The sequence below is a fragment of the Caloenas nicobarica genome, chromosome 3, assembly GCF_036013445.1.
Source record: "Caloenas nicobarica isolate bCalNic1 chromosome 3, bCalNic1.hap1, whole genome shotgun sequence".
Taxonomy (NCBI): Eukaryota; Metazoa; Chordata; class Aves; order Columbiformes; family Columbidae; genus Caloenas; species Caloenas nicobarica.
This window is the reverse complement of record NC_088247.1, coordinates 621794-638427: the sequence shown is the minus strand read 5'-3', so window position 1 is coordinate 638427 and position 16634 is coordinate 621794. Positions and strand designations below refer to the sequence as shown.

Here is a 16634-nt window from a genome sequence, read left to right as displayed (position 1 = left end):
CCCCAGTATGACCGTCCAAAGAAAGCGCAAACACATCCCTGCTCCCAGGAGTAACCGCGTGAGAGCGAGTCTGAGCGACTCAGAGCAAAGACGTGCCCTCTCCTGAAGCAAGGTTACTGCAGAGGGAAGGGCACAACAAGTAATTCAGCTCTCAAGAATTGAAAAAACCTGTTCTAACTGAAATGAAAAGCGAAAAACTCAGCTATGATAAAGCTACCAGCTTATCACAACTCGTGCTGTTCGAGAGACTATATTACCATGAGCATCTTCTGTAGTTGTATTTCTAGGGAGGACAAGTCACTGTATGACGGCTTTGTAACTCTGAGGAGAATTGATTATTCAGATGCAGGAAGACTTAGATGGTAATAGTTGCACAACTAATTTAAATGAATGTGTGTGAAGGAACAGGGGCAAGCAAGTGTTCATGCAAGAGGAGGTCAGACAGGACTTCACCTCCCAAGCAGCCCTGGAACAAGCAGGTCTGTCTTCAGCAAAAAAATCTCAGCGTGGGCCCCAGCAATGGTCTCTGTGTCAGATCACAAATCCAGAGGAGCTGCACCGTCCTCCCTTCCCATGGCCCCAGCAATGGTCTCTGAGCTGGATCACAAATCCAGAGGAGCTGCACCGTCCTCCCCATGGCCCCAGCAATGGTCTCTGAGCTGGATCACAAATCCAGAAACGAGCTGCATCATCCTCCCCATGGCCCCAGCAATGGTCTCTGAGCTGGATCACAAATCCAGAGGAGCTGCATCATCCTCCCCATGGCCCCAGCAATGGTCTCTGAGCTGGATCACAAATCCAGATCGTCCTCCCCTTCCCGTCTGCACCATCACCTCAGGGACCCCGAGGCTCCTGGACTGGTGTGGAGCCCAATGCGTGTTCCCACAGCCGACGCGTGGGTCTGCAGTGTCCTGCACGCAGTCAGAGCCGATCAGAGATGGTGTTACTGCTGCACCAAGCCTGTGCTGGACCAGCTCGCCAAACACCCCAGTGAAGGTTCAAACGCCTGCGTGACAGCAGGAGCTTCTGCTGCTCCTTTGCCCGGCACACGTGACACCCGTGGCTTCTTCATACCATCCATGCAGGTGCAGACAACACAATACCATTTGGTTTTCATTCTACCAGCGTGCCTGATGGGGATCAAAGGGCTGAAAATGCAGTTTCCAGGTACACCCCACCTATATTCACCTCTTACCTGCAAGAGGGAAAGCTCAACAAAAATCAGTGAGTACCTTCGGGATGTCCGTGGAGAAGTCTTGCATCCCACCATGCTCCCGTCTCCTTGTGCCGCAGCATTTGCAGAAAGTCCCCTCAAACAGCCCTATGCCCATTTCAACAGTCCTTCATCTACGACTCCTGATTACCTCGTCCTTGTTTCACATTGCAAGGCTCTAAATTTAACCGAGAATAAAACGGTAGCACCTGGGAATCTGCCCATCTACTGGCAGGAAGAGCAGAGCAAGAAAACCACAATAATTCTGGCAAAGCCATTTCAACCTCATCTGTCAGCACATCTTCCCCTTGCCTTTGAACATCCCCGCCGCCTTGCTGAGCTATTTGTGGCTCTCAAAAGTTGGAAGAACAGGCTTTGCTCAGTTCAGCTCAGCTTTCACCACTCCTCTGCGTGAAGCAGCTCTACAGTTCTCACTACGGTCTGGTATTTGACTGACCAGACAGACACATCCCGTTTCAGGACTGGCTGTGCCCAGGCTGGGTTTTGCTGGAGCGGGCCTCCAGCCCAGAGCTGCCCACAGGGCTCCATCCCAGCGCTATCTCCCATCTTTAAATGCCAACATGAAAAAAGTCAGTGGAAAACTGGAACAATGCTGTTGGAATATAGAATACGAGGTGGACGCGAGGCTTGGAACACTCCCAGCGCTGTGTCCTTCCAGCAATGACATCAGGAACCAGCTCCTTCCACCTGGTTTCAGTGCCAAGTCTTCAGGAAATTCAGCAACTGCCGAACAAAACTGGACATCTTTGCCTGCTTATCAGCCCTAAAAGGATGAACATTATGACAGGGAACCCTATCCAGCAAGGGTTAAGCAAGAGATTCTCCAAGACTCAAGAAGAAAGAGCACCTTAGTCCACTAATGTTTTCAGCAAGCTTTGGCAAAACTGCACTTGGGAATTCTTGATACTGATTACTCCTTTATATAAAGGGGAAATTAAAATTGAGCAACCTAATGCTGTAAATGTAACCATCACTTATACTTGGGCTTCTTCCTGGAAATAGAATTTAAACTTCCTAAAAGCCATGAGTCCAGAGCGACCTGAGGAGTTATTTGTTACCTCAGTGCCCCGCACGCTCCAGAGGCCGGGCAGCAACACCTGCTCTTTAGGTTCCATCTCAGCCTCCACCACAGACCTCTGACCTGCTGCTCATCGCCTTCTAGGGGGAGAATTCCAGCTACAAGAGCCAGCAATACTGCAAACTTCCTTATGCACTCCTTCAGCAAGAAATAATCTGTATGCGATGCAAACTTTTTACAGAGAAGTGGGCCAGCTATTAAAAAATTTTTTAAAAATCAATTTTAAAAAAGTGTATGTGAAATTCCCTTCTCAGCCCATCCCAACAGAAAGCAGCAGTGGGCAGAGGCAGGACACAAAACACCATTTCACTCTGGCAGCAACGCGAGGAGTGAAGGGGGGGCTGAAAGACTTGACCTACATTGCAACGTCTTTTCTACTCATCCAATTAGCCAAATGCTGGTCAAGGTTTTAACCAGAAATGAGGTCAAGAAGGAAGGGACAATTCCATGTCATTAGAAACCTGCCTCCAAAACGGTCCATATTTTGAATGTTTCGTTTTGAGGGTTCACGTCTGGATTTGTGAAGAGCTCGTCCAAGGCCAGACGAGGTGCCCACCCTGCCAAACTGCCGCCCAGGTGCCGATCAACGCAGCTTCGAGTGGAGAAATAACAGCTGGAAGGAAGCTCAACGGGATGACACCACCCTCAACCACTGGTAGGAGTTGGATGTCCAGAATGGGAAAACACCAAAGTGAACATCCCTATGAAACAACTCAAAGGCTCTGGATGCAGGGCTGGCATCCCTGAATTCGGAGAACGGCAGACAGAGCCGAACGGCCCCTGGCGGGGGGCCCGAGCACAGCGTGGCCTCAGCAACAACGCGTTTGGGGTGGGAGGGGCAGCGGCCCATGGTGGGACTGACACGGTAGCCTTTTCAAAAAACAAACAAAAAACCACAAACACACACCAAAAAACCCCAATGACACCCCCTGCATTCTCTCTCGAGAGATGAGAGGGCTGAGGAGTCTCACAGGAGCAACCTAAGAGTGAAATGAGAAGGCCACAATTAGCAAGAGACGATCACTAAGCAAGACTTGCTGAACTGCTCCTGGTTGATTCTGGCTGCCCCAAACAGCACAGGAGTTCAGGATTCCGATGCAAAATATTATAAAGTTCTCATCTTCGCACATACATGCTTTTTCAAATAGAAATGGCCTTAAGCTCCCGACGAGTATTTGTGGAATCAACATTCCGAGTTTAAGCCCTGGCTGGTGCCCACGTTCAGCCGGTGAAAGGAGCGCACGGGCCGGGCGGCGAGGGGGCAGGCTGGGGCGGTCACCCCTTCCCAGCCCGAAAACAAACAGCGACGCAGCTGGAGAGCAAACGGGTCAGAGGGCCAGAACCCGCGCCGAGTGGCACAACAGGGACATCTCCGAAATCCACAGTCCCCAGAAGCCACCCTGCTAAACTGAGCCCAGCTCCTAAACCAGGCAGCAGCCCAGGCCTACCAGGAGTGGTCAGTGTTTGTAGAGGAAAGCATGGGCATGTTAAAGCCAACACGACCAGCTACTAAACTTAGGCAAGTTATTTTACTTCCCTCCCTGCCATGAAACCGTGTTTGTCTCCAGCACCTGGACGTCCTATCAAAACCCCAGACCTGGGGGGTGAAGGGCCCGGGCTGATGCTGGAAGCCGGTCCTGCGCCCCTGGCACATCTCCCTTCCTCCCGTGGGCTGGCAAAGGGCTCAGCAAGAGCAGGGACCTAATCCGAGCTAAAAACAATTTTAGAAAGAAAAAAGCCCACCCAGAACGGTTGAATAACTGAGTTTGCCATGCAGCCTCGCACACTCCTGCGGCAGCAGCGAGGCAGGTGGAAGGGCAGAGCAGACACACACCACACACCCCACATCTGGCAGCAGCTGGAACGGCTCCCAAACCAGCGCTGGGCTGGCAACCACCCCCAGCACCGCAGAACAGGTACCTGCAGAAAGGAAAGCGAGAAAGGAGCGTTCCCGACAGCGCACGATACAGACATCGCCATCCAGCTTCACGGAGCAGCTCTGCGCATTTGTTGACCTGCACCTAGGACACCACACTTCTCCAAACGTCACCACTTGGTGCAGTAAGGTTTGAACACAAGATCACTGTTCACCCTCCCAGACACGCATTTTCAGGCCACGTTTCAACGCAAGGCGCTCGCTGGGAGCCAGAGCCACGGCAGCTGTTTGTACCCTGAGCACAGACCCTGCGTGCTCCTGAGACGATGAGTCTACAAGCTCACAGCAAGGACGGTCTGGAACAATCAACCTGATCTGCGTGCTCGGTTTCCAGAGCAGAGAGGAAACCTTACCACTCATTCTTTCCTCTGAGGACTGGAAAACATTGAGCTGCATCCAGCTCCAGAGGAGCCATCAGGTCAAAGACAGACAGGAGGGCTCAGAGGCCCGAAACATCAAAATAAAAGGCATTTGAAGTACATCAGCTGCTTGGTTAAGTACACTATTCATAGAGAACCGTAGAAATAGAAAGTTTGTTACTGGAGTTAAGTGCTCATCTACAACTCAAAAGCTTTGTCAGAGACATCAGAGTTTTCTGCCAAATTTGTATTTCCAGCAGGGTCAGGTAAGGTACCCTCGCAAACCTCCCCAGCGTAAGGAAAAGCACATTTCCAGCACGTTTCCCGTGGCCCGCCAGGGCCCCAGCCGGCCGCTGGCGGCACCAGGGCTCTGCGTGTGCCGCACGGCCCTCAGGCCAGCTCACCTCACAGCCCGGAGCCAGAAGGCCAAACCCAAAGATGCCGGTGTTCTCCGCTTCTGCTGCCTTTCCTAAACAGAGGCTTATTTAGTGGAAGAAAAACCATCCGAGTCCAGGCACGAACAAAAATCTTCCTGATTAAGAACAAATCCGTTATTGGAACAAGACTGCCGAGAGGAGACAATTATCTTTGCCATTTTCTGAACTCTGGTGTTCAACCTTTAAACAAGAACTGGGATTTGCAAGTTCAGATGGAATCAGCTGCGAGGAGGTGAGGGAAGAGACCCTGAAGACCTGCGGCTGCCTGTTAAGGACTTTAAACGCGAGACGCGGGCTTTTAACGTATTAACACACGCCATCACTTGAGAACAGGGATCACCTACCTCAGCGTTGAAACCTTCAAACCTTCCTATTCTAGCGGCAGACAGTCGTTCACACAACCCACACCAAAACAGTTTCTTTTTTTCCTGCCCGCTGGCTGCTGAAAGATAATTTAAGTGACATTATGACAGTACCACGAAACAAACGCTGACTTTCTCACAGCAGCAGGGATGGGATCTAACCTTGGTCAGGGAGAGCTGAATTAGTCCTGGCTCATCCAGCCACAAGCACACTCGGGAGGGCAACAATCCTGCCCTTTAATTCCCATGACTAAGTGCAGAAGAAGTTACTTGCTGACCACCAGAAGAGCTACATCCACATTACATAAAGACAAAGTAAACCTCCAACGCAGTATTTCCAGCTGTACACCGATACCGAATAAGACTGCAGCTGATTTTAAAGGAGGAAGGGAAGCGGATCAGCGCAGCCCCTGCTCTGCAGGCTCTCCTGAGCACGACCTGCGGAACCCTGTTTAGATTGCACCAGCCACCAGGAACCGCGAACCACGAACCCCCAACACGATCCAGAAAGCACAGCGGGCAAGAGCAGCAACTGGGTTCTGTTCATCTCAGGGGACAGTGTGTTGGGACAGAGTACAGACCAAGCTCAGGAAAAGCTTCTGAACAGCTAAACTGCAAGCCTAAGAAATTGTGTTTATCGCTGCTTCTCGTAATGGGTTTAAGAACAAATTCAAATTTCCCCACATAAAAAGTAGGGAAAAAAGAATTCTTCCCAGCAGAATGAAGGTGACATGACTTGTCAGAAGAAGAACAGGGACATCTCTATGAAGTGATCGCATCAATTCCGAGCCCAGAACCCAGTAAAACAGGAGCGCACTCTGACTCCAGCAGAGCAGTGCAGCTATCAGAAGGAAAGACAGCGTCTCACATCTGTAAAGCCACTGAAAACAGCTTTACAAGAACATCCAGTTACCAGCAGCGGCATGGAAGTATTTTGTGCTCTTGAAAATAAAACCGTAATCTGTCCCAAAGGGAGAAGTTCAGCGGCTCAGCTCCTGCCCAAGCTGCATCACTGCAGTGACATCAGGAGCGTGTCCTGGCTGACGTGACCAGATGTCACATCGGTTCGGCCCGGAGTGAAAAAAAACGCATTTAAGCAAGGATTCCTTTGGATGCTCTTGTCTGGAAGTGCTGCAGAACCACATACACGCACAATATTGTCCGTACGTGAGGCGGGTTTGCGCGCGCGGCGCAGCATCAGACAGGAACCGCTGCTGCCCTTGGCTTCACCGAGATCTCACTCTCAGGTTCTTCAGTTAAAGTTACCTGGAGATAAAAACAGGCTGAACCTACCAGAGAGCCAGCAAACACATCCTAACCCTGCTGCTACTCACTTATGTAGATATACTTCAGTAGTTTAAAATCATACATATCTCTCGGGATTTAAACAAAACTCACATAAGTCCATAAGCTAGCTGGGTGAATAATTTCATGCACGCGTCCTGAAGCTGCAGAGTCTATAGGTACGGACTTGGTTTGAACCAGGCAAATAAATCCATGCTAATTTGAGAGACTGAGGAAGTTTATCATGCACATTTATAATCACACCAGAGACACCTTCAGAAGAGCCAATGCTTATCTATTACAAAATTAAACTACATTTCAGTATCTCAAAGATACTCAGCTCCAAAATGATTGCCCACACTGGCCGTCCCCACAGCCGCGTTCTCCTCCATGCACGAAAAAGCAGGTTCCAAAGAGTCTGTCCCACACGTTCCCAAGGGCCCAGCTGAGGAGGACCAGCCTGTGTCCCCGCAGCTCTGGAGATGACGGGACACGCTCCCTCTCCCACTCAGCAGGAGCCTTCCCCACTCACCACAGCCCTCTACGGACAATAAAGAACCAACCTGCAATCGCATTGGCCGGTTCTTCAGGAACCGGGAAAACCTTTTGTTCACACAGAAAAGCAGGAAACTGTTCTAGCGGTCTGAAGTTGAACTAAACACTGAAATCCCAGTCCACATAGGGCCATAGCAGAGCTTGATGGGCCCCGTGTGCAACCATCCAGCAGCCCAACAGCCGCTCTCCCACTCCCCACGCTGCTCAGGACTCACGAAACCCGAGGAGCTGCCGGGTACCCAGCGCCCCAGGTACCCAGTGACCTATGCACGGTCTCCAGCAGCCCACGCCGGCCTCCAGCACCCGCAGCGCCCTGCAAAAGCAAGTTCTGCAGTTCGCACCTCCTCCCGAGCACGGGGCTGGCGGAGAGCACCGCGACCTCGGCTTCTGCGCTCAAACACTCGACGCTGCAGCGCTGGAGCTTCCTCTTCTGTTTTTAAAGTATAGTCTTACCGCCACAGCTGGCAAGTGATAAGCTTAGTCCTCCAAATTTTCCTCTGTACTCACCTCCACAATGGTAACACAACAGCGTTCTGTAGCATCTACAGAACATAAGTGATTGGCATGATTATCCAGCTTTTCACATTTATGTGAAAATCTACTTGGTAACAATGAAAAGTATTTTCAACATGTCCTGCTGAAGCTGCCTCATTCAGGACATGAATTCAGATCAGAGCTCTGCGAAAACCCCACAGCTGGTTACAGCAAAGACACAGGGAAAATTAGACCAAATGTCTTGGCTGGTTTGGCCCCCTATTTTTACTCCTCCAAACAGTTTAAGCTAACACCATAAGCACAAAACCTGACAGTCATGAGGAAAAAGAAAACACACCCCCCCCCACAGATACATCAAGCATCCCCTTCTGGTGTATTTTAACCTGCACTGGAGGGAACAGACGCACACACAGAACTGATCCAAGATGCCACAGGATGATCTTCATCCAGCATTGGTGTATTTGGGCAATAACAACCACCTCTCGCGTCTACGTAGCGGCACTTTTACCTCTGACCGGCAGGGCGCTCAGGCTGGCAGCTCTAACTTGTCTCCAGGTGCCTCAGGTCCCAGTCTGGAGCAGCCAGCGGAGAAGGCACCAGGTTCCCTCTGGGTGAAGCCAGAGGAGCAGCTGCCAGCCCGGGGCACACCCAGAGCACCCCTGTGCTGGGCACTGGGGACCCGAACCCCCAACCCTGGGGCAGTTCTGTGCCCCTCACGCCCAGAAAGGCCTTGAGGTGCTGGAGCGAGTTGAGAGAAGGGAACGGAGCTGGTGAGGGGCTGGAGCACAAGTGTGATGGGAGCGGCTGAGGGAGCTGGGGGTTCAGCTGGAGAACAGGAGCTGAGGGGAGACCTTCTGATCTCTGACCTGCCTGAAAGGAGCTTGGAGCCAGGGGGGGTCGGGCTCTGCTCCCCAGGAACAAGCGCCAGGAGCAGAGGAAACGGCCTCAAGTTGCGCCAGGGGAGGTTGAGGTTGGATCTGGGGAACAATTTCTTCCCCAAAGGGCTGTGGGGCATTGGAACAGGCTGCCCAGGGCAGTGCTGGAGTCACCATCCCTGGAGGGGTTGGACAGACGGACATGAGGTTCTCAGGACATGGGGCACTGCCAGGGCTGGGGAACGGTTGGACTCAATGATCTTGAGGGTCTTTTCCCACCAAAACAATCCTGTGATTCTGTGACCTCAAAGCAAACCCTGCAGGAGCCACAGCACCGATACAGACTCCTCCTCACCACCCAGCCCCTCTGCAGGGTGATTTTTCAGTCCATGCTCCTTGCTAAAGCAAATAGCACTCGGTGCACAAAAACACAGACAGTAAGGCATGGGTTTTAAGCACAACATATTTGAATTTCCCCCTTCTTGTAGAAAAAGTTTGCATGATATACAGAATCCAACTACATTTTAGTAAAAGATGATTTATTTCTTTAGGACACCAGACGATGTGCCGGTTACTACACAATGGTTGGGTTCATTTTAACCACCTTCAGCAGATGCTGCAAAGACCACATCCAGGAAACAAAACCAGCTTTTGTTCTCAAACATTCTCCCTTGGAAAAGCATCACTCAAAAACCACTCAAGACCCAACTGCACACCTGCATTTCTCAGCTGACTTGAAAGGAGACCACAACTTTTGCAGAAAAGCCATTTTGACGCTCTTGCAGCTTTAGAGACCAGCTCGCTCAAGGAAGTCTGCGTGACACCTTTAAATCCTTCCGTGCTAAAATAAAGTTAACAAGAGACTCCAAGGAAAAGTATATCTAAGCTCTCTAATAAAATTAATATCTAAGCTGCATTTGTTTTAAATAAGAACAGAAAAAGAAAACATGTTTGAGATCCTTTACAGAATCACAGAATGGCTGGGGTTGGAAGGGACCTCTGGAGATCATCTAATCCAACCCGCCTGCTAAAGCAGATTCACCAGAGCAGATCACACAGGAATGTGTCCAGGCAGGTTTGAATGTCTCCAGACAAGGAGCACTGAATTTTTCTACTGGAATACGGAACGAGGCAAGGAGTTGCCCAAACCTCCAGCCCCGAGCTCGCTGTGAGAGGCTCCGCGGGCAGAGCCGCGAGGCTGCACAGCCGCTGGGGGTTCCCCGTCTGGTCCCGCTGCTGCCGCGGCCTCGCTCGCCCTTCAGTCTGCACCCTGCTCTGTCGGGAAAACACCCCCAGACTCTGCCAAGCGCACCGAGGCTCTGGGACAGACGGACTCCAGCACCCTCAGGCCAATCATAGAATCACAGAACGTCCTGAGCTGGAAGGACTCACAGGATCATGGAGCCCAACTCCTGTCCCTGCACAGGACACCCCACAGGTCACCCCGTGTGTCTGAGGACGTTGTCCAGTCTCTTCTTGAACACTGTCAGGTTGGGGCCGGGACACCTCCCTGGGGAGCCTGTTCCAGTGTCCAGCACCTCTGGGTGAAGAACCTTTTCCTCATATCCAACTGACCCTCCCTGGCACATCTTCCTGCCAGTCCCTGGGTTCTGTCCCCTCCAGTATCTCTGAAAAGAGGTTAGAATCACAGAATCATTTTGGTTGGAAAAGCCCCTCAAGATCATGGAGTCCAACCGTAACCCACCCCGGCACTGACCCATGTCCTGAGAACCTCATGTCCGTCTGTCCAACCCCTGCAGGGATGGTGACTCCAGCACTGCCCTGGGCAGTCTGTTCCAATGCCCCACAGCCCTTTGGGGAAGAAATTGTTCCCAGATCCAACCTCAACCTTAGCAAACTCGAGCTGTGCTACTACTAATAAACGAAGCCCACGTGGCACAGCTTTGCACCGCCAGCCCAGGCTGCTGAGCCCCGGGCAGGGCGAGCAGGACACGGTGCCGAGCAGGAGGTACCTGCACATGCAATAACCCACCGGGATTTTGACACCTTTAAGAGGTTTAAGCTCCTCCCAGGAACACAGGCTATGGCTTGGAAATCAGGTTTTTTAAATGGCAGGCAAATAATTGGATTACTGGGATTAGAAGGGCAGATTCTGCAGTCTGCCAGTTTGCTACTGCAGCTATAGTAGACTACTCCTCTACCTCATTCTTTCAAAATTCTATTTCCATATTAAAACCAATTTTTTAAGCCTCTACTTCCCTCTTACAGATTACCAAGATGAGTTTAAAGCAACTTTCAGTTCACTAGAAATTTCAGTATCCAGAAGAGTAGATAAAGAATACCACCAACACTGTGCCAAAACAGCAGTTGCTCTCCACATGTGGACTCCAACTTTAAAGTCCTGAAAAAAAAAAAAATGAAAAGATGCAAGAAAAATGCATCCAAGCTCTGCGGTCAATAAGAGACACGTATGGGTAAGCAGCAAAGAAAACTGCAGTTCCCTATTAACATGTGACAAATTTGTGCCAACGTTTGCTCAGTCTTGTGCAGCCACAAGTTTGTTTCTCTGGAAACACTGCCAAGGTATTTTCCTGGCACGCAGATACGTGGGTCTGTCACGCGGCAGGGGGACGCCCTGCGACGGCTCGGGCATCAGCACGGTGGCTGCGCCTGTCCCTGTCCCACCGGCCGCACCGCCCCTGTACCGTCCATGTCCCTGTCCCGGCGGCCCTGCCAGAGCGTTCAACGACAGAACAAAGCGACATCAGCCACTGCTACTTGGACTGGGCTGCGACCTGCACACACACTGAGAACGGGGAAGGAAGCTGTGATAATACTGAAAAAAACAAAACACCACAAACCCAAAACACAAGCAACCTTACCAGCCTCATCTACCAGCTCATTTCACAAGGTTTGATTAATCACTTCAGCTCCTCCAGCGCTACCTCGTTCCGTACCGCGCTGAAAAGGGAAAAGCCAGTTCTCAGAGGCATCAGGAGAGACCTGCTGTGCTTCAAATCGCCCTCGGATTTTCCCCGATGGAGCGATGGGACCTCTGAAGGACTGGTGAAACAAAGAAATCCATCTCAGACACCACTTGTACTTTGTACCCAGTTACACCAAATACTGCTCTTCTCTCGAAAAACCAACCTGCAAGCACACACCATTCAGCTCCTCCAGCCTATACACTACAAAGCTGTAACTGGGCACTTGAAATAACACAGCAGTAACATATAACAGCATCGTCTACCAGGCTGATCAACCTCGCAGCTTGACGTTTTACAGAACCCTCTGAATTTGTGCAGATTTTTGCAGCAGCCTTGGAATCCGCAGATTTTCAAGTCTGTATCTACGGGTGAGCAAATGGACTCGGGTACTTGTGGACAGGTGGGCAACTCCTACAGTTGGGGTCCTTCCAGCCGCTCTTCCGCACTCCTCCTCTAACAGCCAGCAGGGACACCAGGCATCCCTGACATCTCACCCGCCACCCCCGGCAAACTGCGCCCTCATGAACAGGACAGTCCTCACAAAGTCACCTTGCAAAACACACCATTTGTTTCCCAAACAAACAAGCTTTCTACTCGATTTTGCCTTTTGACCTCACAACATCATCTTCTGTTTGACACAGCAGACAGGCAGGCGAACACCCGATCAGATGGCACGTTCTGCGCTATTGGTTTCAGAGACGGTCCATCTTTTCCTTTTAATTCTTCGGCTGACACAAGCGATGCAAAAAACCCCGACAGCATAAGAGAAGCAGAGTTCACATCGCGAGAGCTGCACAGTAACTCCCAGCATCACGACAGGGCCCATCCTTGGACACCGACCCCCTCAGAGATGCCCAGCACAGCAGGGACGGGTCTCCATGTGCTCTCACACTGGATTCCAGCCTCCAGCCAGTGTGCCCCAGCACACAGGACAGCGCGCAGCTGCAGCGGCTCCCTCGCACAACCAGGCGGTGTAAAAAGCTGCATTTTGTGTCCCTGCATGGCCCGGCCCCAGCCCACATGCACACAGCCCCCATGCCTCAGCACTCGGAGGCTGCGCGGCAGAAAAAGGTTTTGTCAGGTCACACATGGGGACTTCCCATGAAAAACAAACACCAAATTTCTTCAAACTTGGCACATGACCTCGCAGGCTTTCCTCCAGGCAAACAAAGCACAGAGACAGCCTGTTTGTGGCTCCTGTCCAGCAACGGGACTTCTTGTCTGGCTCTGAGCAGGCCCGCACCGCGGCACGGCAGCCCGCTCTCCATCGCTCGGCAGAGCGGGGGGCGGCAGGACGGCACGCGGGGCATTCCACCGGGCTCCGGTCCCTCGTCAGCCTGGAAAGCTGCACCACAAGGACTGTGTTAAATAAGCAAGAGGAAGACCAACAACTGTGAGACCTGAGCAGTTAAACGCAGCACAGAACTTCTCTGTGGCACAACCAAAGTCCCATTGCCACGCACAACGTGGCACCATCATCTTCAGCTACTGTATCAGTTTATTAGGATGGTTTGGGTTGAAGGGCCCTTCCCAGCTCCCCCAGTGCCCCCCTGCCATGGGCAGGGACATCTGCACCAGCTCAGGTTGCTCAGAGCCCCGTCCAGCCTGGCCTGGGATGTCTCCAGGGATGGTTCAGCCACCACCTCTCTGGGTACCTGGGCCAGGCTCTCACCACCCACAGCACAAACAATTTCTTCCTCATGTCCAGCCCGAATCTCCCTCACAGGCCCTGCTTAAAAGTCTGTCCCCATCTTTCTTCTTGGCCCCTTTTAAGTCCAGAAAGGCTGCAATAAGGTCTCCCCGGAGCCGATACTATAATGATTACGCTTAACCAAATAGACCAAAGCAAGTACCACTGAATATTTGTTCTCCTCTGCCTGCCCCAGCTGCAGTTCTCCGATCACTGGGACGCCCGAGCGGGCACCGCACACAGCCCGGCCGCCCGCACCACGAGCACGGTGCAAGGTCCCCGGCACAGACGCGCTGCCCGGATCACAAGCGGAGCTCAGACACAGGTTCACGGTGCAGTTCAAGCACAGGCTGCGGCAGGCTGGCCTGACCGCAGCCATCCAGCGCCGGGGACGGAGGGTCAGCAGTGGGGATACGCACAACACTGTGAGCTGGCCTGGGGGCCAGGAAACAAGCCCTAAAACTGGAGTTCACCAGCACAAATGTGACCTGCATGTTCTAGTCTTCAGCTGAAGAGATAAATCACCTCTTTTCTTTAGACACACTGCCCGTCAGTGTGTGTCTGCAGTTTGGTTGTCCCACCACTGGATCTAAAGAGTACACTCCAGGCTAGAGATATACACAGTGTAGTTATTAATATCTTTAAATTGTGTACTATTATCTTCAACTTGTGTATTATATAGTATCAGCTTCTTCATGAAGTTTTTACTTTAACTGCAGGGACACCCAGCCACTGTCCCAAGAAAAGTCACAAGTTAACAGTCATCTGCAGCTGCAAATTGACTGAATGAGCCAGGAAATAAGAAGGTTGTTTATCAACAGTGACTTCCTCCCCGAACGCGCTGCCCGCTCGGGGCACCCTTTCCTTCCTTCACACTGCAGTTCTGCTCCGGTGAACAGTCCCGTACATCCCAATGAAGCGCAGCTCACGTCCCACTGAACCCACACACCCCCCAGGTCCTCTCCCAAGCAGAAAGGCCAGGCTCCCGCTGCTCACCGCCTTGTTTCAGCTAACCCCGAACTGCTACAACAGATTCAGCTAATGTAAGCGGAAATACCTCGGTGGTCTCCCTGCCCCACATTCCCACCACCTCCCTTGCACCAGAGGACATCCAGCCCAGTTAGGAAGACTAAACGGGCGTGAAGCCAGATCAGCACCGTAACGATGATTTTTTTTGCTGGTTTAGCTCCCTGAACTACCCAGTGGCACCAGCGGTGAGGTGACAGAGCAAGGGGGCAGAGGGGGGACACAGTCACCACCAAAACATCAGCTGTGACGACCTTGCGCTGCTGTTCAGGGCAGCTGGTCAGGACCGACAGCCAGGGGCCGTCAAAACCCACCACCCCAGCCCCTGCCCTGCAGGCCCACGTTGAGCTGGGACCACCGGGGCTCACCCCACAGCCAGCTCGGAGCTCCACGGGTGAACGCAACAGAGTGCGGAGACGCAGCACTCCGCTGCAGGTCAAATGGAAGGTTTCCTCCAGTTTTATGTCACCTTCCAGGAGCAGAAGAACAGGGCACTCGAGAGCTGCCACATTTCTTACCACAGTTTTATAACGCACCCTACAAACTCCAACCCCCAGCAGCTGGGAAGCCAAGAGGAGCACACATGCTAGGACAAGAATCAAAAGACATTATTTCAAACCAAAAATGCAGGGAAACTTTTTGAAGGTTGGAGCTGGAGTTTAACCAGAATATTTTAACATTCCCGCTGAATACACAAATATTTGCCAAAACTGAGGTTTTGGCAAGCCTTTACTCATGTTTTCCCAGTTTTGGCTGCCTCTGCCATGAATCCAGGTACACAACCCAGGGTAACATGTAACCTTCAGTTTTGATAGTTTTCAGTGCAGCTTTTCTAAATACACGTTTTAGCCTGGAAGAGATCAGTGGATGAATAGCAGTGCACATGGGCTGAAAAAGATCTGATCCCACTTATACCCTACACTGGAGATTCTTCCACTCTTCTTTCCAAACAAATTGTTTAAAAAAAGATACACAAAAACACACAGAGAAACCCAAGTGTCCACCTGTAGGATAGCATCTTGTATTCTTCAAGCAGCTAACTGCATCACAGCTCTTGAAAGAAGGGCGGCTGTTTTGATGCCTTTCAAACTGTAAATGCAAGGTCCAAATAAATTCCTATTTAGGAAAATAGTGCTTGCAAGTCTCAGCTGCAGATGCCTATTTACATTTGCTTCCCAGCCAGACTTTTCAAGTCTTGTTTTAACAGATACCTCTTTCAGAATGCTGATGATGGAACCTGAACTCCTCCCCCTCTCCACCAGGCAGATTTGAACCCGCACTGGAAATTCAGCTATCTCGGAAGCATGTGCTGCGCTCTCGCAACTCAACACTCTGTCCAGCTCCTGCAGGCTGCACTTGTTCAGTTTCCTCTCTCACACATCCCACCAGCCAACTTCCCTTTTATCCAGTCCCCAGCGTGCCTGACCCACACAGAAACTACAGTTAAGTCCACCTCAAATACAGTATAATAACAAAGATTGTCAGGTAAATTAGAAGATAAAAATTCTCCTTTCAGGGTTTGCAACTCACCGCCTGACCTGATACAGTCCAGCAGGTCCTACTGCAACAAGTTCTGCTGCATGAGAGACACTGATAGACTGAGAATACTAAAAACAAAAGAAAACCCCTTATGCACATGGTTTGTTTGCTAAAATTGCTTACATTCTCACTAATCACGGCATTTTGTAAACACGAAGAGATAACCCCTCCCTCACTAACATTTCCGCATAAATTTGTGCCTGAAAACGTTCAGCAACTGGAGAACAGGTCAGCGTTGAAAGACCTGCCGGCACTGGGCAGAGCGGTGGGCAGAGCCCGGGGCCGCACGGCCCGGCCAGCGCCCCCCGGGCTGCCCCGCACGGCCCGGCCAGCGCCCCCCGGGCTGCCCCGCACGGCCCCGCCAGCGCCCCCCGGGCTGCCCCGCACGGCCCCGCCAGCGCCCCCCGGGCTGCCCCGCACGGCCCCCGGGCTGCCCCGCACGGCCCGGCCGGAGCCCGAGTCCGCCCCGACCCCCCGGGGGAGCCGGGCAGCGGCCGCCCCCGCAGGAGCAGCATGGCCGGCCCGGAGCGGCGGCCCGCAGGCCCCTCACCCCCCGCGGCCGCAGGCCCCACGTACCGTCCGGGCGGCCTCTGCCCAGGTCCTGCCCTTCTTCCTGCGGCCCTTCTCCCTCATGTCGGACGCGACGGGGCGCAGCTGACTCCGGGGTACCCTGGGAGCTCCTCCCGCCCGGGAGGGGAGCGGAGGGCAGGCGGAGGGGGAGCCGGGGAGCGGCCCTAAGCGCGGGCGGCCCGGACCGCAGCTGCCCCAGCGCCCGCCGCTGCCATATTGGGATCCACTGTAAAGGGCCCGGGTCAT

General features: G+C 52.3%; 1 protein-coding gene across 1 annotated transcript in view; it reads right to left on the bottom strand.

Annotated features, from left to right (window-relative positions):
* The window catches only part of ASXL2 (ASXL transcriptional regulator 2), a 110247-nt gene extending 93613 nt beyond the window's left edge, over nucleotides 1-16634 (bottom strand). Inside the window, exon 1 of the mRNA XM_065632394.1 lies at nucleotides 16395-16634. Within this exon, the coding sequence (XP_065488466.1) occupies nucleotides 16395-16634 (240 nt within the window). The remainder of the gene's footprint in view (nucleotides 1-16394) is intronic.